Genomic DNA, 27,855 nt, shown 5'->3' on the forward strand with positions numbered 1-27,855 from the left:
CCAGCTGCTAACGCGTGGATGCCTTTTGGTCCCGGTTGGTGCTACCAACCGGGACCAAAGGCCCTCCTGCCTGGGCTCGCCGCAGCGGCCACGTGGAGGCTCATCTGTCCCGGTTGGTGTAAGAACCGGGACTAAAGGTTTAGGGCTTTAGTACCGACCCTTTAGTCCCGGTTCCCCAACCGGGACAAATGGGCCTTACGAATCGGGACAAATGGCCATTTTTCTACTAATGGTCTAACAACTTCGTCAATCTTAAGATCTGCTGGTTCGGGGTCTCGGAAGAGTTAGGCCTAGAAATTGCAGTGAAAATAGGGGCACTAGCGGATTAATGCAAAAGGGGGTCCCTAGTAGCAGAAGTGAAGCACCACGAACGAACCTCTGAAAGAAGCAAGTGGAGTAGGAAATTTCGTGTATGAAATGAATCAATGACATGCAGCTAGTGGTTGCATATGGGTACAGTACGTAGGTACGCCATGATAAGGCATTGACTTGAACAACCCGGCCTATTGAATTCTATCTATAAATAACGTCCGGCATCTTGGTTCCGGAGCAGAAAACAAGCAAGCAGCCATAGCCTTTCCATCAAAGACTAGCGACCGTTCTCTCTCAAAACAAGCGGCCGATGTCGACATATGGGGTGAAGGTTGGGATGTTTGGTGGGTCAAATGGTGATGTCTACGACATCGCCGAATTGACGAGCTCTGCGCCGTCAAGCCTTAGGAGCTTGGAGATTTGGAGCACGTCGGGCCACGAAGGGATCATCAACGCCATATCCTTCACCTTCGTGGACAGCAAAAACCATATGAACAAAGCAGGTCCATGGGGCACCCCGCTTCCTGGCCAGAAGAGCAAGGTACTCCCTCCACGTCAAAACAAAATATATATACTGTGCATATTAGCAGGTTGGATTATTACATCTTCTCGATGATAACTTACTCTTGGTAAATGAGTAATAATTTCTCAATCCATGTTTAACCGTCTGTTATTTCTTGTGATTATGCGTACGTGCAGACTATCCACTTGACAAACGTGCGTATCACCGAGCTCTCCGGCTACACTTACGATGGATACATCACCTCGCTCACCTTCCGCACCACCGACGCCCAGAAGCACCATGGCCCGTTCGGAAAAGTGAGGCCGAAAGCTGGAGCCGACACCCATTTCCGCATCCCTCTCATGAACGGCTCTATCGTCGCCTTCTGCGCCCAAGCCGACGACTACCTCAGCGCCATTGGTGCTTATCTCAAGATCTGATTGACCCATCATATGTATGATCTACATATGATTCGGTTCGCTAGCTACCAAGACTAGCCAGAAGGTTACTTTGTGTGTGTGTGCGTGTGTGCGTGTGTGCGTGTGTGTGTGTGTGCGTGTGTGCGTGTGTGCGTGTACCTCGTTGTTCAATAAGGCGGCAGCACGCTAGCTACCCCGACTGGCAGGTTGCTCTCCGTGCGTTAATGTTAATGTTGGTGTTAGTGATTGGTCCCTTGCTGTTTAATGTTTTGCTGGTGATGTTTATTGTGTTGGTCAAGCATGTAATAGTAAGTTTCAAATTTAAGTAATTTCCGAACAACATGAAACCCTGCTTGCGAGACGCAGATTTAATCTTGGACCCGCATATGGATTATCTTTCTCCTCTGCAATTTTAAGCTTTTACAGAAATGGCATTTCTGCCCCGCTTTTTATAGAAAGCAAACAAGTAACCATGACCAACAGAACTAAAACACACAGCCAGCTCTATGAGCTCCGCCAACATAGTAATTAATTCATAGTTACTAACGTTCTTCAGTTAGTTAACTATACGACCGGACAACTTGTTAGAAAGTTCTGTGATGTGAAGCCATAGCAGTTCTTTGAATTTTTCAACAAAGTCCGGATACAATGTTTGAAAATTCTGACGTAGTGCATCCCGGCCCCAAATGTTGTAAGAATTCCTTGTGTACAATTTTTTTTTAGTTTACCAACCGATCCGCCAAAAACTAGAGGAGAGGACGTGCAAGAACAAGGATGGATGACTGGCAAGAACAAGAGAAGATATAGCACCACGACAAGTTTTTATATTCCATTTGAGAATAGGTAAAAACAGAAGACGTGGAGTATGTGATCCCGAGTTCCAGAGTGATCCCGGATGAACAGTAAAATTCAAACAAAAATAGTAAAACAATCTGAATTGTTTTTGCAAGAAACATTTATGTTTTGTCTACGTGCATGCACATTTTCATGATGAAATTACGTTTGTGAAGGTGTGAGAAAAAAACAAAATTAATGTTCCAAAATATTTATGTGAAACTGCTTGAGCTGGTTGAGCTGTGCAGAATCTTCAACAAATTAGCTTGCCGCGAGCGACAACACAAATTAGGTGAACTGCTTGCGGACACGGTAGGAGAGAGCAAATTGGCGAGACGAAGCACGCGGCCCGTCCATCTCCAGGGCGCATAACTCGCCGTCTCCCGTGCAGACGAGCGAGGTGTCCGGGTCCATAGAGAACAACCGCTCTCACGAAATTTCAGATTTTATTTTTGTTTTTCGCGAACACACGAAATTACAGGTTAGCTATTACAGGCGGCGGTGCATCGTTGTCGTTGTTGAAGCGCATGTCGGTGTGCAACTCAGATGGTGGGAAAGTACCGAGTAACTCTAGCCGATCCTGTAAAACTCTATACCGTAAATTTCATTTAAGGAATCCTATAAAACGAATTTACGGTACCGCAGATGGCATGGCAGAATAGACAGTGACGGAGACAGGGGACCAGCAAGGGCCCTGGCCCTCCCTAACATCAGAGATTTATTGCCAATTTGTTGATAAACAATGTAAATTTAGTGATTATTTGCTGCTCAAATCATATTTTTATATGGTTTGGCCCTCCCTGGTCTGTTTTGGCAGCACTCGGCCCCTTGATCCTTTCTTTCTGTCTCCGCAACTAAGAATAGATCCACTAAAAACCATATTGCATATTTAAAACTTAGTTCGCGCCACGATAGTTCATGACCGGAGTTCATACATTCAAACATGCAATCATAAACACATAGTAGATCAAACTAAATCTAGAACTAGTTCATGGCTTGACGCTGAGGTAGTACTCGGTCGCCGACCAGCAGAGAATGTTGGCGAGCTGGTACTCCTCCTACGTCGCCTCGAGCCGTTCGGCGGCGCCCTCTTCACCGGCCGCTGTCGCATCCTTCGTGGCATCGAGCTCGAGCTCCTCGTTGCGGAGCCTATTGGTAGTTGGCTAAAGTTGGTCGCTGAGCTCGAGGAAGCGCCCCCACGCGCCCCGGCCACCGATGCGGGAGAGGGCGCCGCGCTCACCAGCCTGCTTCGAGCGCCACGGCTCGACGACGAGCTGACTAGAGCTGTCGGCAGTGAGCCGGTGATCTGCCGCGGCCCCACGCCCGCGACCTCCACCGGCCATTGATTTGCGAGAAATGGGTGCATGCGCACGGAATCGGCCGTCAGAGAAGTGGGATTGCACGCCTGAGTAGTGGGGATTGCGGCGGAGGCAGGTGTGAAAAATGAAGGATATGAACTCTAGATCGGCCGATGTTCGGTAAATAGAGCGGTGGAGGGGAAAATATACGAGCCCCCTGTATAAATTTTACAGGCCGGGCCATTTTTTTTTTTTTTGAGGGGGGGGGGGGGGGGGGGGGGGCATTTTTATGGATCTGTTCGGGCAAAAAAAGAAAGCAGTAAAACGTCTTAGAGAGAATATACTGTAGGAAGTAGTACAATTTTCATGTAATCTTTGGGAAACATATCCCGTGACTCAGGCTGTGCCTAAATTGCAGAACCAAGCACGAGAATCAGACTGTGGTCGAGCAATGGCTGCTCCCCTCCCTCCTAGCCTCAAGGGCGGCCTCTCTTCTTCCACCCCCATCTCACACCAAAGCATTCCCCCAAAAATAGATCGCTATGAGGCAACAAGGGACGGGAGATTGCTCCCCTTTCATCTTTTTTTCGTTTCCCGTCCGCCGTATCATGCGGTGCCCAGGCTGGTGGATTGGTGGCGGCTCATCGTTTTCCTCCGGCGAGATTCGGTCCGGGCCGCCGACAACCGGAGGTTTCTCTCCCCCCTTCTTCCCCCCATCCATCCGAATTCCTTTCCCGCCGCATGGTTCGATCGACGAACCGCAGATCCCTTTAGATTTTTTGGATTTTTTTAATCATTATTATTGGGTTCGTCCTCTTCTTGCCAAAAGTTTCTAATTTTCTCCCCTTTTCCGTGGCTCAATCCGAATGCAGAGGCACCCAGATCCAACATCAACAGGTGGCAACCCCTAGCGCGGGCATCAGCCTGTCAAATTTGGTTGGGCAAATCACCTCCACAAGTTTTGGTCCCAAGACCAGCGATTTGGGGAGGAGAATCAAGCGAGGAAGAATCGGTGCTCGGTCCTTCGGTGTTCTTGAGGTGCCGATCCCCACCGGGGAGCAATGGCCGGCTGGGCGAGGAATTAGGGGTCGATTAGGCAAGCAAGCAGATCATATAGGATGAGGTGGCCGAGGAGCAGATTGAAATGGCTCCTCAGCGCATGCCTCATTTCCCTCCTGCTGCTCACGCCAACGGACCGCGGCGGGCTGCTGCTCGTCGCCGCCATCAGGAAGAACTTGTTTTGGCCGCCGCCGCCGCCTCCCCAGCCGTCTCCCCCGAGCCGAATAGGTGACGAATTGGTAAGAATTGGAGTTATTCTGTCTTGCATTGCATAGTTAACAAAAGGCGCGCCTAGGCTCGGTAGTAAAATGCCTAGCTTAAATGCGCTTAAGCGTGCGCTCTGGTAAGAAAAGCGCAATGCTGTGGCTTTTTAACTTTGTTACATTGGTATATGGCAGATTTCCGAGGCATTTTAGAAATGTCTTACGTCTTTCGTCCATGCTCATTAGACCAGGTGAAAATGACAAGAACTGATCAGTAGCATCATGACCATCACTCTCTCATCCTGTTACTATTTTTTTTCTCCTTAGTAGTGTTTTTGCCATCACACCTTTTCAGCCTGGTAGTTTTTCCCCCCTATCTAATTGTTAATTACTTCTATATGTGTACCCTGCCAACTTCTAGGAATGTTAGCTATATATCCTTCTTATAAATGAGAAACACCCGCCTTCTCAAGAACCATCAAGTGCTGACTATATGATTCATGTTGTAAGTTAAAGTACAATATCCACATTTTAACTAACTGTTATTTCTCGTACATTGCATTACACTCAGGTGGAACAATTATGGCTCAACTGTAGTCTAGATAGGATAATCCTTCAAGATGTTAAAAACCAGTCCCATCACACCCTTGCACTCAGCACCAAGGAAGGAATGAGCACTTATATGTCTCCAGAAGTTGCTGATACTATTCTGGACTGCTTAAGCAAGCATAATTTTCCTTCGCCACATGGCTCTGGGCATACACAGGAGGAAGATGCTGAGGAGGAGGCAGGAAGCTTATTGCCACATTCCAATAATTTCAAACTGTCTTTTGCATCAAAAATAAGATACCTTCTTGAAGGAGCTTCAACATCACATTATTCTTTGTCACCGCCAGCAAAACAAGCAATCAGGGGTCTTTTCTCTTCCGAAGCAGAGGATCGTCCGCTAGCCGTTAGCATAAAAATTTCTTTGGGAAAGAAGCGCAAGGATGATGACTCGGGTTCATCCACTGCTGTCATTGGTGCAGTGGCTTGTGTAGCATTGGTGGCCCTTGTCGGTAGCTTGTGTGGGATGTGTGACGAAGAGCCAGCATCACCGTATGATCTAGTGGGGGGTGGTGAACTAACAGGTGGTGTTAGCTCAGTTTTGTTTAGTTTCCATTCATTATGTTACATGTCATTTACTTGTATTTATTCCTTTGCGTGCATCAGGTTCTTCCCGTAAGGATTCCGCCACCCAGATCGATGTCAGTAGGCTGGGAGGATTGACAAACAGTGCATCTGAGAAACAGCAGCCTGAATTTACAGTGCCAGTGATGAGGTTGAATGTTGAAAAACCAGCCACGAAACTGAAGTCAGTAGGAGCAGCATCAATGAAGGCAGAACTAATGGAGAGACACAGCAGGTTTGCTTCATACGAAGTAACGACCATCGCTGGACAGCCGACGGCCAAACCCGAGAAGGCTGCAGTTTCTTCTGCAGGTCCACCTCCGCCACCTCCTCCTCCACTTCCAGGTGCACCAGCACCACCACCTCCTCCTCTAGTTCCAGGTGCACCAGAACCAGCACCAGGTGCACCAGGTGCACCAGCACCACCACCAGGTGCACCAGGTGCACCAGCACCACCACCACCAGGTGCACCAGCAGCAGCACCACCACCACCACCAGGTGCACCAGCACCACCACCGCCACCAGGTGCACCAGCACCACCGCCTGCACCAGGTGCACCCGCACCACCACCGCCTGCACCAGGTGCACCCGCACCACCACCGCCTGCACCAGGTGCACCCGCACCACCACCGCCCGCACCAGGTGCACCCGCCCCACCACCGCCTGCACCAGGTGCACCCGCCCCACCACCGCCTGCACCAGGTGCACCCGCCCCACCGCCTGCACCAGGTGCACCCGCCCCACCACCGCCTGCACCAGGTGCACCCGCACCACCACCTGCGCCAGGTGCACCCGCACCACCTCCAAAGCCGGGCGGGCCTCCTCCTCCAGGGCCACCAGCACCTCCTGGTGCAAGGGCTGGAGCAGGACCTGGACCTCCACCTCCACCTCTAAAAGGTGGTGGACCGGGGGGACCTCCGCCACCAGCAATGCCCGGTGGTCCAAGAAAAGGACCTCCGCCGCTTAAGAAGCCAGGAGCTGCAGCTCCTGTTGCAGACTCTTCGAAAACAAAGTTGAAGCCCTTCTTCTGGGATAAAGTTACTGCAACAGATCAAGCAATGGTGTGGGATCAAATTAAAGCAGGATCCTTCCAGTAAGCGAGCCGATCCTCTTTTGTTATTACTTCTGCTTATGCTGCTGATGTTGTTTTATATCTCACTCAACTTCTTACTTGCTGTTGCGATTAACTCTTCAATCGTACTAATTCATTTGTAGGTTTAATGAGGAGATGATCGAATCTCTTTTTGGTTGCAAACCTGTTGACAAAAGTAATGATAGCAAAAAAGAGCCAGCAAAGGAAGCTCCTCAAGTCGTTAGGATCCTAGATGCTAAGAAGGCACAGAATTTATCAATATCACTGAAGGCACTCAGTGTTACAGCTCAAGACGTGCATACTGCAGTTACAGAAGGTAAAGCGACACATTGTGTTTTTACTTTAAAAGTTGCCCTCCACAAGCACATTGCAGTGCCCAGTTTGTGTTTTGTTCTCCTGTCTAAAATCGACTATCTCTTGGATACATGAACTGTGCTCCATATGCATGGTGAGGAGGTGACAAATACATGGATGGATCTCTTGTTTGAGTCAAGCACTGCACTTTACAATATAAACTCTTGAATTTTGTTCTGTGGTAAGCTGGGACCAATAAATAGTTGGGCATGTTTGTTCCCTTTGGTAATTGCATGCAGGGCATGATCTCCCAGCCGATTTGATAACAACCTTGCTACGGTGGACCCCAACCAGTGATGAGGAGCTACGGCTTCGGCTGTACACTGGAGAAATGAGTCAACTTGGTCAAGCGGAGCAATTCTTGAAGACCATCATTGACATCCCATACATTTTCCAGCGCTTGGAGACTTTGCTTTTGATGGCCAGTTTGACGGAAGAAGCTACAAGTGTGGAGCAGTCATTCAAAACCCTAGAGGTAAATTAAGCTAAGATTTAGCAGATGCCTCATTCTACTGACCAATATATGCACTGATTAAGATTTACTAGTCAATCAGGTTGCCTGCGACGAGCTTAGGCACAGCCGTCTTTTCAAGAAGCTACTGGAGGCTGTACTTAAAACTGGCAACCGAATGAATGATGGCACCTTTCGAGGGGGAGCACAGGCGTTCAAACTGGACACCCTCCTGAAGCTGGCTGATGTCAAGGGGCTCGATGGCAAGACGACGCTGCTGCATTTCGTCGTCCAGGAGATCATCCGCTCGGAGGGTGTCCGTGCCGCGCGGGCGGCCAAGGAGCAGAACAGCAGTGTCTCCAGCGTGAGCGGCGGCACCGATGATCTCTCCGAGGATGTCGGCGACGACACGGAGCACTACAAGCAGCTTGGCCTCGAAATGGTGTCCGGCCTGTCTGACGACCTCCAGAATGTCCGCAAGGCAGCGATCCTCGACGCGGACGCGCTTACCATCGCGGTAGCGAGCCTCGGGCACAGGCTGGTGAAGGCGAACGAGTTCTTGAACACGGGCATTAAGAGCTTGGAGGAGGAGAGCGGGTTCCAACGCAAGTTGGCCCAGTTCGTAGAGAACTCCCAGGCGCAGGTGACCCGCCTGCTGGAGGAGGAGAAGAAGCTCCGCTTGATGGTGCGCTCCACCGTGGACTACTTCCACGGCAGCAAGGGGAAGGACGAGGGCCTGCGCCTGTTCGTCGTCGTGCGCGACTTCCTGGTGATACTGGAGAAGGTGTGCAAGGAGGTGAAAGACGCGGCTGCTTTGGCCGCCAAAGCAGCCGCTGCCAACAAGAAACCGGCGGCAGCGGCAGCACCGGCGAAAGGGGGCAAGCAGCCGTCCCAGTCACAGCAATCCTTCCGCGACCCTCGGCAAGCTCTCAAGCCCGCGATCCAAGGCCGGAGGGCAAAGCCGGACAGCAGCTCCAGCTCTGATTCTGACTAACACCTAGCTTTCTAGGCTAGCTACATCAATCATGATCATGGCAAGGTACCTCATGGATGGCAAGAGCATACACATGAAGGAAAGGAGGAGCAGCCTTGACCTCTGCTATGTATGTATATATGTCTGTCTGTATGTATGTATCATTCTGCATTTCACATCACACTGTTGTTAGAGCGATGGGATGAGATCCCAGCGTAGGTAGGGTAGTTAAGGGGATGTGGATGGTAGGTCAGGTCAATTGACTGCTTGTAATCTTACCTTCTGTACTTTTACTTAGTCTTCGCCAACTAATTATACATGCGACCGGGTGTCTTTTTTTTCTAGGGTGCTTTGCACCCTTTTCCAGCATAAGATACACACATGTCAAAAAATCACATTGCTTTTTTTTCCGATAAAGGGTGTTTTTATTGACTCATAATGTGGCATCAAGAGGATACAAAATACAACCTCTGCATAGCAAAAAATCACACTGCTGAAGATCTTTGATTCCATAGCGATTCTCTAGGAGACCAGATACAGCTATATAAGTAATTCTCTGTTTCCAACCGGTCAACTGCGCCAAAAAACCCTAAATTATGATTTTCCTATATACAGTACATGCTTTCTTGTAAGATTGATTTGCACTATATATCTGGAGTTGTGTATGATCGAGCTAAAGTTCAGCTTTTCACCGGTGCAAACTCTGCAGATTTATTACCTGCCATTGAGAAATGAACAATGCACAATTTGAGTATTCTAAAAATGTCGAGAAATTAGCTGTAATGTTCTAGAGAAGCAAGGAGATATTTTTTTTGTGGGGGAGAACCAAGGAGATATTACAAGAATATCTAAGGGTTGGATATCTTTCCAGAGAATTATAGAGTAGAGATACTATGTATTTAGAGATTAGATAGTTACTCCCTCTATAAAGAAATATAACAGCATTTAGATCACTACTTAATGATCTAAATGCTCTTATATTTCTTTACGGATGGAGTACTTGGCAACAATCCAACGTTCTTGTAATGGAGACGCAAGAGAATGAGCTATAACAGTGTGTCTTGTACCAAGCTTATTACACTAGTAGAAAACAGGGCTTTGGTTCGGCCAGAAAAGAGCATTAATCCCGGTTGCATTACGAACCGGGACTAATGTGAGCATTAGTCCCGGTTCGAGCGGCTAGGGCACCGTACAGGCATTAGTCCCGGTTCAAATGGGACCTTTAGTACCGGTTGGTGCCATCGGTTCGTGGCACCAACCGGTACTAAAGGTCCCATTTTCAAACTCTACACACCCACACCCCCCCCCCCCCCCCCCCCCCCCCCCCCCCCGTGGATCGGCCGGTTCCAAGTAGTGTGAGTATAAGGCCACCACAAATTCTTTACATTACCCAAAGAAATTCAAACATGTCTTGCAGAGACGCTCACATAACAACATCCCGTTGAGATTGGAACATGGCACAGGAAGGTGCTGAATTGTATGTTAGACGCCCTGCATTTTGTGATTTGAAATGTGAGATGGTTAGACAATGTTGTCGGTCACTTGATCTTAAAAAAGTCAGCTTGAAGTTTATATCAGTTGGAGTACTTGAAAGTATGCAAGAGAATTCTAGGAAAATAGTTCAAATTGTTCAGCTTAGTTCTATCCATTCCACCCAAATTAGTGCAAATATTTTGCAGATGATATTCTAACTATCAATATGATGGCTAGTTCATCTAGTTAAGAGAAAACGAGTCTTTATAGAAAGGAACTCTGTCAAATAGGTGTAATTATCATCTAGAGCTTAAAATGTTAATTATTTTAAATATTGCTAGGGACAAAATTCAGATGAGACACCCCTCGTTGCTTATGCTAAGTGACCTTTTTTATCTCTACTTCTTATCCTACATGTTTGAAACTATGCAAAGAAAAATCAAACTTAAATTTCAAAGCACACGAATTGCAAAAAATAGAATAAGAAATACTAACAATAAAAAGTGTTGTGTTCGAACTATAAAATTCGAAAACTTACTTCCAGATTTAAAAATGATGACATAGTAATTTCCAATCAAGAAATTCAGAAAACTTTAAGCGGGGTTTTGGCACGTGGAAAGTTCATTTTTCACATTAAAATTTTTGAATTATAGTTTTTAAAAATATATAAACCGAATAAAGACAATACTAGAGTATTGAGGACTATGACGTGGTAAGGCCTACCTTTTTACAGCTGTTATTTGTTTTTTATATATACATTATAAATTTTCTTTCCTGGTATTTTTTTAGTAAATTGTCTCTTTCTTTTCACTTATTTATTTTAATACATTTTAATAAAAGTGTTTGGCTAGTAGTTGTGTTGTAATCGACATGATTTCCATCCTAGCATAGCAGTTTATTGAGGACCTATCTTGCCCACTCAGACTTTGTATGCAACCTGTGCACCAAACGTTAAAAATGAGATGCTACAAGTTAAAAGAAATTCTGAAAATAACGAGTTGATGGACATAGTGTGTATCTAACATGGAAAGAAAAATCAATAACAACTTCGACTCGCAGCTTGAGAAATAAAAATAACACATTCAGCATGGCCGGTGTTAATTCCTTAACGTGCCTAGTTCATAGCCCAATTTGAATTACACACTATCCGTTACATGATTTGTTATTTTTGTTTCTCGAGCTGCGAGTATAAATCACAGGAAAAAAATCTGACATGATAAATGTTTATTGTTTCAATCTACTCAATTATTTTCAGAAATTTTAAGAATATTTATTGATACAGGTTGGGCATGAAGTTCGCTTGAATATTTATTGATACATGCGCTCGGAGTTTAGTCTATGCGGCACGGAACTTATCAACAAGTTTTGTTTTTGCGGGTAAAACACTTGTATTACTCAATCACATGAGTGTTACAATCAACATTGTTCAGCTCAATCAATCGCAGCTGGAGGTCTAGACCCTAACCAAGTCATTGGGGCGTCTAACATGAGTAATACTAGTTCTCCGAAGGTTTAGGAGCAGCTTTTGTCTCCTTAACCAAAGAAGAAATAAACATATGTCATGTACTAGTACGGTGGAACATATTAAAATGGAGATGTTTTCCAATGCACAACATCATTGTCTGCCCGGAAGGCTGGCTTCTGTTGTCGTGTGATCCTTTGACCCGAAACATTTTCACAGACAATCATTTCCAATCCATTGTTTTCAGAGATGATTGTCTCAAAGGCCTGCCGTCTTTTTGAGTTTTTTGTAAAACAAAAATGTCAAAGCCCACCTTTTATTTTATTTATTTTTATATTTTTATTAAAGGAAGTGCCAAAGCCCCAATGGAAGTGTTCTGTTTGGGCCATGGCCCAAGGCCCTTCCCAACTCCTCCTTCCCGGCCCGTCGGTTTCCTCTTCTCCCTCAGACTTCCTCGTCGTGCGTGCGGCCCTGCTCAAGCGCGATGGGGGGCAGCTCCAACACGAGCGGCGGCGGTGGCGCCGGAGGGAAGGACAAGGAGGACAAGGGCAAGGGCTCCTCGGTCTCCTTCACGGAGGGTGAGAAGGTGCTCGCCTACCACGGCCCGCTCCTCTACGAGGCCAAGGTTGTCCCCTCCCCTTCCCTTCCCCGCTCTCCCTCTCTCTCCTACTCCGCGCAGCTCCCATTCCGGTCTAGGGTTCGCCCGCCGCCGCGTGGGCTCCCCGGAGGTTATTTCTGCTTCTTCGTTCCATTTTTTCCGGCTGCGGCTAGGGTTTGGGGCGAGCGGTCAGAGTAGACGAGGGTTTAGGGAGTTGCCAACTTGTAATCCAAGGCCATAGATGGCATGACACACACACACACTGTTATTTTTTCAGAGAAAACATAACACCGTTCTTCCCATTTTTCGGGGATGCAAACCAACTCTTCTCCGCTCTGCCATGAACCCATGCACAAGTTGCCAACCAAAAGCTACCTATGCGCTGTTGCATGCTGTAGGCGCTAAATTTTTTATTCAGAGCTAGAGACGAGTTTGTACCAGACCATGATTAGCACCAGGTGAGAATTGTTTTCTTGGACCATGGCTACTTAATGTTGTACGTATAACCAGGAGTGCACGTGGAGATGGGGCTACGTTTGTACTTTATCACGATGCGCACCCAAATTGAACAAAATTTACCAGTTGCACACCTCTAAGTCTTCCCTCAGTAATACTACTGATTAAACGGGAGAGAGTAAAAGGGAAACGGCTACTCTTTGTTTTCTTTCTTCAGTTGCAGTAGATCGCTTTAGTATGTGCTAAAAAGTAGTGTTCCTTTCTGGATTTTTTTCTCAAGTGCTGACATGTGGACCTAAGCTGTTAATGTCTGCTTCGAAATTGCATATAAGTGTATGCGGTATATGTTTTTTCTGTACATACTTTCTGCTGGTATTTTTCTATGCATGTTGAATATGTTGCTGATGACAACTTTTTGTTTTGGCTTTGTATAGGTTCAAAAAACTGAAAATCGGGAGGGCGAGCGGTGGTATTTCGTCCATTATCTTGTAAGTCCCCCAAATCGCCATTGTAAAACATGATAATTGCCTGAAAGCACTGTTTCCTCATTGTCTTGAAAATATTGGTCACTCTTGGTATTAAGACGGAAGAAGATATAATTTCTATATATGTGTCTGCTCTTCCTTGTAGGTCCTTTTTCCCTGCTGTTATTAAGTTTGTGTCTTCCCTTTTTGCAGGGCTGGAATAAAAAGTAAGTGCGTACCACAGTGGCTGTTAGATAAGTCTTTCCATGTTCACTTGGGATTAGCAACTAATTATTACTTTGTTCTCCTGTTCTTTCTATTGATGCATACGTCAGTGATATTTGTAAGATATGCACTTCTTTGGTTGCAATGTACCGTATCCGATGTTCTTATTGGTCAAGCAATTGACATCATCATTACATACAGTAGCCGTTCTATCATTATAAGTTCAACTCTCTAGTCTCTACAAAGGAAATGTTGTAAACTTAGTTAAACACAGATGCACTATTGCTCCTCTTATTTCAGCTCAAGAAATAAAATTCCGTGCTGTGTCTTGGAAATAATTGAACTTATTTGGCTTTCTGTATCTGCCCATCTTTGGAATCATGGAAAACTGAGCAACCACCTAGTTTTCATGAGGGTTACGAAATTATGCATGGCTTTTCACTTCTTAGCATTGACTAAACCAAATGCCTTTTCGTTTAGCCAGATATATTTGTCTCAAATAATGTGCTTCTTTTTATGTAACATTACATTATTTCAAAAGCATTGATTTAGACTTGTCGCAGCTTTAGTACAACTTGAGCACAAAGTTGTACTGAGCTGCGACAAGTAATATGGATCGGAGGGAGTACTTTATTTGCTCATTATCACAATCAAGGCTCTGGATTGTGTCCCATAAGGATGTCTAATGGTCCCATTCTTGTTTTTGTTTTGTTTCTATGACTCATTTTATTTTTAGCTTTGCATTTCATTTCCTGAAGTTCGAAGATTGTGGTAATGAAGGCAGCTTAGACAGGGTATTGATATGTCTCAGCAGTCTAAGTGATTCCAAGTTCTTTATATGACTGAGTTTTGAGTGGATGGTGGATGGGATTCAGCAATATGCATAAAGCAGGATGGAGGGATTGGTTCAGTAATTGTGCCAATCAAAATTCTGCTTTCATGCACTTGCCAGCTTCGAAGTGTATGGTTTGTCCTCTGTTTATATGGACATCTGAATGAGCTAATACAGCTGTTTGAGTGGCTTGGTAAATAAATCATTTGCGGAAGAGGGTTCCTGTGTTAGTTGCTACCTGCTGTTAATATGAACAACCAAAAAGAATTGACTTGCAGGGCCATCTTTTTGACGGCATCTCATCTTCACATTTATGGTTGGACACAGTTATATTCCATTAACATTTTCATGAATCCCTGTTGAGTGCTTGCTTCTGTCATTTTAATTATGTCAGCATTACTGCAGTTAATTAATTGTCCATCCCTGCTGTTCTAATCCTCCATGTACAGTTGTACACATTCTTTTCAACTTATTCAGTTTTCAATGGTTATAGATGTGATGAATGGGTCGCAAGTGATCGTTTATTGAAGTTGACAGAGGAGAATGTTCGCAAACAACTAGAGCTGAAAAACCAGTCATGGGATAAAACCATCAAGACTGGTGGACGGTCGGCGCAGCATAACCCAGAAGGCTCTAATGGTTAGTGACATTTTGCAGTAGTAGCATCATCTTGCAACTGAACATCTTGATCATCTCATTGACTGATGTAGCTCAAATTCCATCCTGGATATCTTCTTTTGAAGTTTGTTAAGTTGCAATCTATTGTTGGAGTGATTTTGTGATAGGTGCTGAAACAACTTTTCGTGATAGATAAGTATGTCACTAGTTATACATGTCTGCACTAGCGCAGTAATGAATATAGAGCACAATATTCTAAAAGGTGCTACGTTCTAGTAAGGGTGTCTCTAGGAGCCTAGGTAGGCTAGCCGCCTTTCAGAACTTTGATAGGGCATTTAGGAAGTCCAAATATCTTGACCTTATTTATATACTTATGATCTTTTGGTTGAAATTTCTCCTGATTGGCTCTCATATTTGCTTTCAGCAGATGCAAAAGCCGATTGAGAAGACACTAAGGGTCTTGGTAAGTCTGCTGTTCTTTTTAACAAAATTCCTTGTGTCATTTGTTTCTTTTATCCTATTGGTGCATTATCTGTTTTCAGATTTTTCCCAGCTACTTATTTGTATAATACATACTTTAATATAGTTGTTATATTGAAATTCCAGTCAAGGGAAAGAAGCGCAAGAATCAGCTTGGCGTTGAGGTGGCTATCATTCCCAAACATGTACGTTGTGAAATACTCCCTCCGTCCGGAAATACTTGTCGGAGAAATGGGAGTATTTGATTTGATTTTCTATAAAGTTCATATTCTTGCGTATTATCCATATACAGAACAAACAATACTAATATTAAACATATCTCCTTTTGCACTTCTGTTCTATTCCAAAATGCTAATACTTACGTATTGTTTACTTTATTTTGTAATTTGCATAAGTCCAGTGGGCCGAAGGCTAGTTTATTTCTTTCTAAATATCTTGAAATTTCCTTGACCGAGGATGATATTTCACTAAAAAAGTATGACTACTGTGCAATACATGACGCATTCTCTTGCCGTCTTGTAATCAAGTAGTGTGGCAAATTATTAAACAATAATATGCGGGACAAACAATTGTCTGTGCACTTTATCAGGCTCCCTATAGTTTCTAGGATCTCAAGTACTCAATGGACCCATCATGTTGTAGGATGCAAAACAGTAACCTTTGTAATTTACCATGTAGAAGTTAGTCGGTCTTGCCAGGTTTGTTGTTGTAACTTTTTCATGGTAGGATGCAGTTCATGCGAGGAGGGAAGTATGCTCAACCCCAAGATCAGGTTTTGAGGCTAGTCCTACGTGCCAGGTGGAGTCGACAAGTGTTCGTGTCCTCGTGATTCTAATAAAGGCGGAAAGAAGGCGTATAGCAGCCCTCGAAAATGTGCTTGACCTCCTGATGAAGCGGAAAGAGCAATTAGATGCTCTCTTCATCGAAGCCAAACAAGAGCTGGAAGAAGCCATAAAGAAGCTACCGGAGACGGAGCAGGCAACCCGCAAAAATGTACTCGATGACGCGGTGAAGTGGAAAGAGCAATCAGATGCTCGGATCATCAAAGTCAAACAAGGGCGGGAAGAAACCATAAAGAAGCAAGCGGAGGCGGAGCAGGCCAGGCGTCTTGAAACCCTTAGCAATCCCAATTTTCAATCATAATGTCGAGGTTTAAATGGTGACTAGATGGAAGGGCGCACTCGGCTGCGCCTGGCTATAGCCATGTCTTACACTAAGCCTTGGTGCTAAACTGCCAATTACTGCCTTGTTATGATGCGTATCCTTCGCATTAGAAAAGCAACTTGCCTTGTCTACATTCAAATCTGCATCTTATTAGTTCCCCTCATGGATCCCAACATGATGCTAAGGCCACACCAAAAAGTTGGTTTCTCCAAACCTATGGCTGCTTTTAAAAGCATATTTAGAGTAGAGTGTATAATAAATAGTGACGATCATAGCTTCTCACATTGGCTAGTGCATTCTCTTTCATCTGACTATCGATGCGGCGTACTAGGTCTGTTGTTACTAAGGAGTTACAGAAAACTCTGCCATGAAAGAAAATGCCGCAGGACAGGAGTTACCTGAGTGCGAAATCTACGCGGTGTAGGAAAAATCGAGTGGATATATTACATTATGCAACGGTGGAGCAGCTGAATGGACACCAACGGCGTAGGTCTGTTGTTTGATTGGAATCGCTGTTGCTCAGAACTCCATTTGCGTGCACATTGGTTCTTCGCATAGTGCGACAGAGGACAGCGCTACCCAACGCAGCTGGGAACGCTAGCTCTCACCTGGAGCGTGCTCCCTCCCCGGCAAAGACGCGCGGCTCAATTGCGCCGCGCCCCTCGGTCGTGGCACATACTCATACTCAGGGCATCTCTGAACGGCGACTCATAAATTTTCTCCCGCATCCGTCCGCAGACACTGATACATTGTAAACTATTTTTCAACAAACCGGACGATATTCATGCAAATATGGACGGATTTCATACAAACCGGAAAAAAGATTACATTTTGGACATATTTTTAACTAAAAGGATGAAACTATATGCATGTACATTTGCGTGGAGCTCCAATCCCAGGATAGGGATACACTACACGAGTATATAGCTGGCCGCGACGGATCCCTTTGTTATCCCCATGTCCGGCAGCCCGCTCAACCGGACTGCCGGGAGCCCCGTCCGGAGGTATATTCTTTCCCCGTATCTTAAGTGGCAAAAGAGGGCGCTTCGGTCGGAGAGAAGGAGGAAGAGGGCTCCGCTTCCGTTGACTTGAGCCCAGGCGGGTTCGACGATGGTACGAGATAAAGAAGAAACCGGACAAAAAGCGGGAAAAAAAATCTGCGTCTGTTTGCGTCGGCCCATTTGAATTGCCCTTCCTTCCCCGAGAAAGAAGGGCCGCCTAGTGAGAAGGAAAGGCCACGTTCGTTCGTTCGTTCTGTTTGGGCCTTTGCTCCAGGCCCGTCCGCGTCCCTCTTCTTTCTTTCCGCTAACCGCTGCCGGCCGGTTTCCTCTCCTCGCTCTCCTAGTCTCCTGTCCTCGCCTCCTCCAATTTCCCCCCTCCCCATTTCCGAATTCGCCCCCACTCCGCTCCGCTCCACTCCCCCCACCCCCCACCCCCCCTCCCATCGGCGTGCGCCCCGGCTCGAGCGCCATGGGCGGCAGCTCCAACACGACCACGACCACGAGCGGCGGCGGCGCCGGCGGCGGCGGGAAGGACAAGGACAGGGACAGGGACAGGGCCAGGGGCTCCGCGGTCTCCTTCACGGAGGGCGAGAAGGTGCTCGCCTACCACGGCCCGCTCCTCTACGAGGCCAAGGTTCCCCCCTCCCCCTCTCTCGCCGCCTCCGCGCGGCTCCCATTCCGGTCTAGGGTTCGCCCGCCGCCGCGTCGGCTCCCCGGAGGTCCCGCTTCTCCGTTCCGTTTTTTTTCGTCCGCGGCTAGGGTTTGGGGCAGGGCCGTGAGAGTAGACGAGGGTTCTGGGAGTTGTAATCCGAGGCCGTGTATATCGCATCGGACGGCACAGCACTCTTCTTTTCTTCAGAGAAGGAAGGAGCGCAGCGCCGTTCCTCCTCCGCGCCGCCCAGATTTTTACATTTAGGGCATAATTTTTTTTTAAATTTATTTAGAGAGCACATATAGACACGAGCTTGTGAGTATCTCAGTACCAGACCCTGATTAGCACCAGGTGTGTTGTTTTCTTCTGCTATGGGTACTTCATGTACTAGTAACAAGGAGTGGGAGATGGGACTACATTTGTACTACTTCTATTAAGATGCACACCTGAAGGCTATATGGCATTTACCAGCTCCACACCTGCAATTCTTCCCTCAGCAATGCTGATTCAGTAATGGGAGAAACGAACGCAACCCAAGTAAACGGAGAACAAAACGGGTGCTCTTTATTTTCTTTCTTCAGTTGTAGTAGACCGCTTTCGTTTCTGCTAAAATGTAGTAGTATCTCTTTCCCAACATTTCTCAAGTGCTGGCGTGTGGAACTAAGCTGTAAATGTCCGGTTGGGGATTGCATGATATAAGCGTATGCGGTGTATGTTCCCTTGGTGTATATTTTTTTGCTGATGTTTTTTTTTGATACATGCTGAATATGTTGCTGATGACAATTCTTTTTGAATCTTCTGAAGGTTCAAAAAACTGAAAATCGGGAGGACGAGTGGCGGTATTTCGTCCATTATCTTGTAAGTCACCCAAATCGCCATTGTAAAACATGATAATTACCTCAAAGCATTGTTTCCTCATTGTTTTGAAATTATTGGCCACTCTTAGCATTAAGATATCGGTTGATATAATCTCTATATATGTGTCCGCTCTTCCTTGTAGGTCCTTTTTCCCTCTGTTATTAACTTTGTCTCTTCCCTTTTTGCAGGGATGGAATAAAAAGTAAGTGCATACCACAGTGGCTGTTAGATAAGTCTTCCATATTCACTTGGAATTACAAATGTATCATTATGCTGTTCCTGTTCTTTCTAAGATATGTAGTTCTTTGGTTGCAATATACTTTATTCGATGTTCTTATTGGTCAAGCAATTGATATCATCATCACATACAGTAGCCATTCTATCATTACAAGTTGAACTCTCTACAAAGGAAATGTTCTAAACTTAGTTAAACACAGATGCACTATTGCTGCTCTTATTTCAAGCTCAAGAAATAAAATTTCACGCTGCGTCTTGGAAATAGTTGAACTTGTTCAGTTTTGTTTGTCTGCACATCTTTGGAATCATGGAATACTGTGCAACGACCTAGTTTTTATGAGGGTTACGAAATTATGCATGACTTTTCACTTTTTAGCATTGACTAAACCAAATGCCTTTTCGTTTACCCAAATATATTTGTATCAAATGATGTTGCTTCTTTTTATGTAACATCACATTATTTCAAAAGCCTTGACTTTGAGCTGCATGTTCTGCCTGTATTGTACATAAGTTATGTTAAACACGGCCAGTTTTGATCCCTTATAACATAATAATTTATGTTCTAGTTTAATGCAGTTGACTGATGTTGTATAATGCGCCAGTGCTAGTCTTATGCATGATCATATGTTTGGTCCTTTGATGTCTATGTACTATTCTATTATACCTTTGATTTCGTTGCCTGTTGCCAACATACTCCTCGTAAACTTAACAGTAAGCAAACCCATTTCACAATATAAGGCCATTTACTTGTGCACCATCATTTCACGATGTACGTCGAAGAAGTCAAGACTGTAATTATTGCAATACTCGACTCTCTGTTCCCACTTTAATGCCATAAAGGAGGTTAAGTGGCTGTAGACTTGTAGTTTGTCAATCGACAGTGTTATGTATGATCCAATGTCATTACTCATTACTAAGATTAGGCAGCTCTGTGATTTGTACACACAATGGACTTGTACTAATATTGCAAAATAAAGTGATAATATATTACAGCAATGATACTTTTTTTGTTCATTATCACAGTCAAGGCCCTGGATTGTGTCCCATGCGGATGTCTAATGGTTCCATTCTTGATTTTTTTATTACTCAATTTGTTTTTAGCTGTGCATTTCATTTCCTGAAGTTCGAAGATTGTGGTAATGAAGGCATCTTAGACAGGGTATTGATATGTCTCAGCAGCCTAAGTGATTCCATGTTCTTTGTATGGCTGAGTTTTGAGTGGGTGGTGGATGGGATTTGGCAATATGAATAAAGCAGAAGGACGGAGGGATTGGTTCAGTAATTGTGCCAATCGAAATTCTGCTTTCATGCACTTGCCAGTTTTAAAGTGTATGGTTTGTCCTCTGTTTATATGGACTTCTGAATGAGCTAATACAGCTGTTTGAGTGGCTTGGTGAATTTTGCGGAAGAGGGTTCCTATGTTAGGTGCTACCTGCTGTTAATATGAACAACTAAAAAGAGTTGACGTGCAGGCCATCTTTTGATGGTATTTCATCTTCAGATTTATGGTTGTGCACAGTTATATTCCATTAACTTTTTCATGAATCCCTGATTCCCTGTTTAGTGCTTGCTTCTATCATTTTAATTATGTCAGCATCACTGCAGTTAATTAATTCTCCATCCCTGCTGTTCTAATCCTCCATGTACAGTCGTACGCATTCTTTTCAACTTATTCAGTTTTCAATGGTTATAGTTGGGATGAATGGGTCGCAAGTGATCGTTTATTGAAGTTGACTGAAGAGAATGTTCGAAAACAACTAGAGCTGAAAAACCAGTCAGGGGACAAGACCGTCAGGACTGGTGGACGGTCAGCACAGCATAACCCAAAAGGCTCTAATGGTTGGTGACATTTTGCAGTAATGGCAGCAATTCATTTCTATCGATGGGATGGCTATAACTGAACATTTTGATCTTCTCATACTGATGTAGCTCAGATTCCATCCTGCATATCTTCTTTTGAAGTAAATTGTATAGTTGCAACCCATTGTTGGAATGATTTTGTGATAGGTGCTGAAACAACTTTTGGTGATAGATAAGTATGTCACTAGTTATACGGTTATACCTGTCTGCACTAATACAACAACAACAACAACAACAACAACAACAACAACAACAACAACAACAACATCAAAGCCTTTAGTCCCAAACCTGTCTGCACTAATGCAGTAATGAATATAGATAAGTAATGAATGTTCTAAAAGGTGCTTTGTTCTAGTAAGGGTGTCTCTTAGAGCCTTGGTAGGCTAGGTGGCCGTCTTTCAGAACTTTGATAGGGCATTTAGAAAGTCGACATATCTCGACCATATTTATACACTTATGGTCTTTTGGTTGAAATCTCTCCTGATTGGCTCTCATATTTGCTTTCAGTGGATGCAAAAGCCGATAAAGAGGACACCAAGGGTCTTGGTAAGTTTGCTCTTCTTTTTAACAAAATTCCTTATGTCGTCTGTTTCTTTTATTCTATTGGTGCATTTATCTGTTTTCAGATTTTCCCCAGCTACTTAGTTGTATAATACATACTTTAATAATACTTGTTATGTTGAAATTCCAGTCAAGGGGAAGAAGCGCAAGAATCAGCTTGGCGTTGAGGTGGCTATGATCCCCAAACATGTACATTCTGAAGTATTTGATTTTATTTTCTATAAAGTTCATACTCTATGCATATTATCCATATTACAGAACGATACTAATATTAAACATATCTCCTTTTGCACTTCTGTGCTCTTCCAAAATGCTAATACTTATTTATTGTTTACTACTGTGCAATACATGACACCATTCTCTTGCCGTCTTGTAACACTTTGACCTCCAAATTCATTTTTTAGGCAGCATCTGCATAATGGCCTGCAACAGCATGCAGCAGTTTCTTTTTTTGGCGAATGAGCCAACAGCTTAATCTGCATAATGTTCAAGTTATTGCATTTGCATGGTCTGTATCATAAAAATTGAAATCGCCACTAGTTGAGGCGACCTGGCGAGCATCACTTACCTAGTTTCGATAGCTTGAAATGGAACCATCATTTTATCCAGTATGAAGTTATGGTCCACCTTAATGAAATAGACTAATAACTTTGATGCTCAGATCTTTGCCAAATTGGTAGACTAACAAATTAGTTTGCATAGTCTTATGATGTTGCTGTAACGTATTAATGACTCCACCTTGGTTGATTCAGGAAAAGGAAAGAAGATCATCAGAGAGTCTCCTAATGTCACAGTTTCCTGTAACACTAAAGAAGCAACTTGTTGATGATTGGGAGTTTGTCACGCAGCTGGGTAAGGTATTCAATTCTTGACTGCACTATCTTTCATTCATTTATTTATATCTGAATTGCACTCATCTTCTTTCTTATACATCACTAGTTGGTAGTTGCATATAGTGTTTCAGCTGGTTGGGAAATAACATGTACCAAGAAAAGGAAACAAGTAGCGAATGGAAGGACATGTATTAAATAGGAACAAGCCTTAGAATAAAATAACGGATTAGCAGTCTTTGCCATTCGATAAGATGTGGTTCGGATCAGACAGCTACCAACATTTACTAGAAAAGAAACCATTATTTAACTTCCAAACATGATCCAGTAGTTGAGATTTTAGTTCCTGTTCAAACATATTTTCTACTTCTTACGGGGCTGATTTTCGTTGATGGGAAAGAGGCGATTGAAGAAGAAATTGTCTCGGGGAGATTGAAAAGGGTAGCACAAATAGCTCATGCTCTCCCTCTTGTGCCAGGAGCAAAAAGGTTCTGAGCTGCGCTTTGTTTGGGGGATGCAATTTTTCTTGATTGATGAAAAGATCACATAGGATGTGCCCTTTTAGGACCAACCAAACTAAATTGGCAATCTGATTTTTTACTCAATCATCATATCATTTTCTAGTTTACTTAATCGTATCCGGAAAGGATACCTAATCCTATCCTAAGCCGGCGGCGTGTGGACTACATGGTCAGTGGATTGGGAAACTGACTGAGGGGGGAAGCGAGATGGGCCGGGAGGAGATTTGGCCTGTGAGGCTGGATGGATTAAATAGGCATTTTCAAATTAAGAAAATCTGAGATAAAATAAAGCAAGAAAAATACCAAATGAACTCCAGGAAATCCATGAAGAATCAGTGAGGCATATTATAATATGCTGAAACCAAATAAAGTACATGCAACTTATGTTGAAGTATAATTTAATCATACTGAACACAAAAGACTATGAAATTCCCATTTGAGCTTTAATTAACTTGAGAAAATCTGCAGAAATTTGCTAGTCCTAGTTTTTGATAAAATATATTCAAAACCCCCAAACTCGTCATGTTACTAGTTACTGGCCTTCTTTGATTCCAACGCTCAAAATGTGCACCCATAAAGAAGTAACATTTCCACCCGCTTTACAAAATAGCTTATCCTCGAGCTAGAAATTTGGATAATCCTGCACCTCCATCCATAACAGTCTCCATTAAGTCGATTGCCACCGTGCTAGACTTGGACTTACTTTGCTATTTGTTAGAAAATCATGATGACTGATGAGAATCCTGCATTTTCAGCATGGTATCATTCTCATCAGTTTTTTGTCATCAAAGAGAGAGAACCATATCTTTGTTCTTGCAGACTTGTGGGCTGAATCTCATTGCTTGGCTCGATTATTTCCAGGAAATTCTCTACTATAATTTGATGACATCATCTGAGCATTTTCCTTGTCCTGCAGCTTGTAAAACTACCTCGATCGCCCACTGTTGATGGTATTCTAACGAAGTATTTGGAGTATCGGGTAAAGAAGGATAACAAGTCAGTAATCTATGTTATGATATCTTGTTTATCAGCCTCTCTTTTTCTGCTCACATTTGTATTTTGTGACTGTAACACAAGTAGTTTACTAGAATTGTGAACTTGCCATTTTTTTTTCTTATTAAGCAACGGCTTGACTGCATAATGCTGAAGCATCATAGTGCCATTTTAATTACTGTCAGGGAAAACCGCTCCATGCGAAATTCAGATAAAAATTAGGCAGTAGTACAAGACACACATACCTGCTTTTTGCTTGTTGTGTGGATTTTTTTTTATGAATTTCTTAGGTTGAGATTGAATTCAAGCTTCCCCTGATTTCAGATGGTTTCTTCCAGCAATATAGCAAAAACGTTTGGTCTGATTAGTTCTGATGGAAGTTATAGCTTGCATATGTAAGGCACAAAGACCTGTTTTTGTTTGTTTGTGTGAGAAAAATGGCGTCTTATGTCGAGATTGAACTCAAGCCTTCCATAACTTCAGGTGGCTTCTTCCAGCAATATTACCAAAAACAATTCTTTTTTTATTTGTAGCGGGGTCTGTAATTTTCTTAAATGAATCACCATTTCTTTACTACTGTGTGCTTGTTGGGCTTGTCATATGCGCTTGGGATGATTTGTTGCAGCTAGGATACTAACAATTCATATCAGACTTGCTGAAACTTATCCCATCTGCACAGATTTATTGTCATCTGTATTATGGGCTTATAGTTTTGCTGATGTGCCTTGCGCCCCCTACTAGTGATCGTTATTACAATGCAGCAGATAATTTATGTGCCAATTCTTTTAGGTGTACTAATATGGCAGAAAGAAAAAAAAACATCAATTGGCCTTCTAACCTTCCTGGATCAAGTCAGGGTGGGGAAGTTCCCAACAACTTAAGCTAATGAAGCACAGTTGTTTTATTTATTCAGTTGGCTGTCTAAATGTTGCAAATTCTGTTCTTGCACAATAGTGTTCCAATTGTGACCCAAAGCTACTTGTGTCATTTGTCAAGCATTGTTCTCTCCATTAAAGTTACCTTTTGTTTTGAAGGATAAGTGACTCTTGTGCTGAGGTAACAAAAGGATTACGCTGTTACTTCGATAAAGCATTGCCTGCCATGCTTTTATACAAGAAAGAGCAAAAGCAGTATAAGGAAGAAATTAAAGGTGACGTTTCACCCTCGACTGTATATGGAGCTGAGCATCTACTACGGCTGTTTGGTATGTCCAAATTTTCCACTACAGGAGCTGTCTTATTTCTTCGATTTATCCTTTCATATAGTTCCCCAGTGACTCAGTTGGAAGTGCTCATCAGAGCTTTGGAAAATGACATTCAATGTTATCTTATTACTTGACTTTCCTTGATCCACTGCCAGTCAGTTGTAGCAGTATGTATCATCCTTGGTATTGTTGTTTGAACTGATAAGATGCCTTACTCATGGAGGCATTATAATTTTAGTCTTCCTATAAAGCTCGGTGCACAATTTCTGGTCTTCCAAAGGGACTCTAGCCCAGTTTGGTCCTCTTTCTGCAAGGCACCCCAAAACTCAAATAAAAAAAAAGCTGGCATATTTACTTGGAAGCAAACCATGTTTCTTGCCTTGCAAAGGGGTTGAAAACAGTGGCCATGCACCACTAGCTTTCTACTTTTATGCGGAAACTTGTTCACCAAGTACATTATATGTTTGCTGAACTGATCTGGGATAGTTGTCAGTACCTCAGAAAGCCCATTGCTTATGTTTTGATTAGTTTAGTAGGATTGATAACTTGATTATGTCAATATTGTTTTTCTGACTGTCACCTTGCCATGACATCGTTACCATGGTGTCTGAACGGCTTTACAGTGAAACTACCAGAGCTACTTTCTTCTGTGAACATGGAAGAAGATGCACTCAACAAACTGCAGCAGAAATTACTGGACATTCTCAAGTAAGCAACTCTTGATTAAATTGTCAGCGTATGCTTGATTCTTGGTTGAAGCCAAACTGGTCTGCTTGCTTATCATATGGACCAAATTGTCAGGTTTCTGCAGAAGAACCAAGCCCATTTCTTCCTTTCTGCGTACGACGGCGATTCCAAAGGCGCCGATGGGGCAAAAGGCAAGTAGAAGCAAACGTTGGTATCTGTATGTCGGATGTGCCATCCACTGCTAGATTTGTACTGCGTAGCTCACACCTCATAGTCTGGTTGTTGCTTGGATATGGATGTTTTGTGGGATGTGACCCGTGACCGTCGATCGCCGCTCTGCTTATTAACAACAAGTTCATGTAGCTGACCTGTCCAACATCACTGTTGGCCTAGGTACAAAATCCTTGCATTTGTGTGGTGCCCCTGAGACTGTCCTACATCAGTTCACTAGTGTACATTTGCAGAATCTCTCTGTTTTCTTGCGAACTCTGAATAATTTCCTTCTTTGAACAACACCAAATTGCGAGTGCCCCTTCCATTCCCGTGCAGGGCGTATTAGTTTTGTTTTTGTTTTTTGGGAGGAGCAGGGAGTATTAGTTTTCGTTAGGACAAGGTCTGGCCCAAGAATTACCTATGTGGTTTATATGGCATGATTGGTATCGCTAGATCTTTTTTAAAGTGCTCACTGATGATTGTTTTAACGAAACCTAATACACAATACAAACGGGAAGGGAGGCATATGAATTTGGGTTCCTCTTTCAAATTGAGTACAGTTATTTTTCTGGATTTCTGTTTCCTTGGCGCCTGCTTTCGCAAATGGTACGTGCTATATTTCAGATATTTTTTTTGAATGATTTGAAATTGTAGTACGGCTTATAAAGACGTTGGTAACTTCTGCGTGAAGAGCCCAAGTATAGGGAGCTAGCGTGTTTCTTCTGTTACTTGCTTAACTCTGATATATGTGTTTTGGTGCGGGTGCTGCGGTATTGCACTTGTTTCTTTTTCTAATACAGTATAATCGAAGTCGCTTGCATACACGATCATACACTCACCTCTGTGAACACACGCATGCACACCCTAACACACCTAACATAGTACAATCACAGTCGCTCGCATACACTCATTCTATGAACGCACACATGCACACCTTATCTCTATGAGCACATTCGAAAGACTGAGCCTTTATAGCAAACGTCTTTTCTCACTGAACGGCGATCTTCGAAAGCCTGAAATAAATTCAGAAATAATGCTAGCGCAATGTTAAGTTTAGGATTTGAACCTTGGTGAGCTGAAGATACCACTGCCCTCCCGACCATACAACTACATGTTGATTCACCTCGTTCCGGATAATACCCGAACCCGTCTGGGCAAACGATGTAACTAAATCGGAGTCGAAAAGGCCGTCAACTAGGAAAAATAAATAAGGTGATGCAACCCGTTTTGCAACAGCGGCAATCCGGCCCATCTGATCATAACATAGGGATCTGTATCAAGTGTATTCAATGTTTATTCTATAGTACATTGAGCCATGTATTCGTCGTCTTCTTCCTTGTCTCGTGTGAAGCTTGATCACAGCTAGGCTGAATGAGTGGCGTGGAGACGTGGAGTAGTGCAAAATAAGCGACACAAGTCTCGCGCTTCTGTCGTCTTCTCCATCACATCATCATCATCGACTGCTCTTTAATGACTGATGGGTTGGCACCTAGGATGGTGACTACGTCCCCTTCTATGCCTCCACTGTCTTCTCCTTTATTCCCTCCCACAGTCACAGCGGAAGTGTCGTGGATGGAGATGATGAGGCGGACGCTATTGACTGGAGTTGTTGCCGACCTGTAGCTATAATCGTAGCTGTGGATGTCAAAGTACCGATCATGAGGTAGTCATGGTCGATGGTGTAGTCGTCATGGATGATGAAGTCACACAAAGTCGGAGGCGCAAAAGAATTATGCTATCTTGTACATGCGAAGCTGCACTCGTGGACGATGCAACTTGTCGATGTTAGAGGGTGTCG

The 27,855-nt window shown here is 43.8% G+C and overlaps 4 protein-coding genes across 6 annotated transcripts; all 4 read left to right on the top strand.

The window, feature by feature from the left end:
• Positions 1 to 564: 564 nt before the first annotated feature.
• On the top strand, positions 565 to 1,580 carry LOC109733341 (protein GOS9). The gene is made up of 2 exons (XM_020292538.3): positions 565 to 853; positions 1,012 to 1,580. Exons 1-2 carry the CDS (start codon positions 623 to 625, stop codon positions 1,252 to 1,254), a joined length of 474 nt encoding a protein of 157 aa, XP_020148127.1. The 5' UTR covers positions 565 to 622; the 3' UTR covers positions 1,255 to 1,580.
• A 2,212-nt stretch (positions 1,581 to 3,792) lies between these two features.
• LOC109733300 (uncharacterized) lies at positions 3,793 to 9,006 on the top strand. 2 transcript variants are annotated; one of them, XM_073507730.1, is made up of 8 exons: positions 3,793 to 4,055; positions 4,238 to 4,663; positions 5,199 to 5,757; positions 5,840 to 6,178; positions 6,209 to 6,890; positions 7,013 to 7,206; positions 7,484 to 7,719; positions 7,799 to 9,006. In XM_073507730.1, the coding sequence occupies exons 2-8, from the start codon at positions 4,484 to 4,486 to the stop codon at positions 8,687 to 8,689; spliced, it is 3,081 nt and encodes a 1,026-aa protein (XP_073363831.1). In that variant the 5' UTR covers positions 3,793 to 4,055; positions 4,238 to 4,483; the 3' UTR covers positions 8,690 to 9,006. The 2 variants fall into 2 exon arrangements, with proteins under 2 accessions (XP_073363831.1, XP_045088424.2); XM_045232489.2 differs by having other exon boundaries at positions 5,840 to 6,890.
• Positions 9,007 to 12,087: 3,081 nt separating this feature from the next.
• On the top strand, positions 12,088 to 14,822 carry LOC141040626 (uncharacterized). The gene is made up of 6 exons (XM_073506743.1): positions 12,088 to 12,228; positions 13,092 to 13,145; positions 13,335 to 13,348; positions 14,083 to 14,140; positions 14,299 to 14,371; positions 14,656 to 14,822. Exons 1-6 carry the CDS (start codon positions 12,088 to 12,090, stop codon positions 14,820 to 14,822), a joined length of 507 nt encoding a protein of 168 aa, XP_073362844.1.
• A 2,947-nt stretch (positions 14,823 to 17,769) lies between these two features.
• LOC109733286 (protein MRG1) lies at positions 17,770 to 26,310 on the top strand. 2 transcript variants are annotated; one of them, XM_020292482.3, is made up of 11 exons: positions 17,770 to 18,075; positions 18,898 to 18,951; positions 19,140 to 19,153; positions 20,882 to 21,027; positions 21,556 to 21,594; positions 21,740 to 21,798; positions 22,362 to 22,466; positions 23,877 to 23,956; positions 24,988 to 25,157; positions 25,781 to 25,865; positions 25,959 to 26,310. In XM_020292482.3, exons 1-11 carry the CDS (start codon positions 17,911 to 17,913, stop codon positions 26,041 to 26,043), a joined length of 1,002 nt encoding a protein of 333 aa, XP_020148071.3. In that variant the 5' UTR covers positions 17,770 to 17,910; the 3' UTR covers positions 26,044 to 26,310. The 2 variants fall into 2 exon arrangements, with proteins under 2 accessions (XP_020148071.3, XP_073363832.1); XM_073507731.1 differs by having other exon boundaries at positions 21,740 to 21,777.
• Positions 26,311 to 27,855: the final 1,545 nt, after the last annotated feature.

This window comes from Aegilops tauschii, chromosome 2 (assembly GCF_002575655.3).
Source record: "Aegilops tauschii subsp. strangulata cultivar AL8/78 chromosome 2, Aet v6.0, whole genome shotgun sequence".
NCBI classification, from domain to species: Eukaryota; Viridiplantae; Streptophyta; class Magnoliopsida; order Poales; family Poaceae; genus Aegilops; species Aegilops tauschii.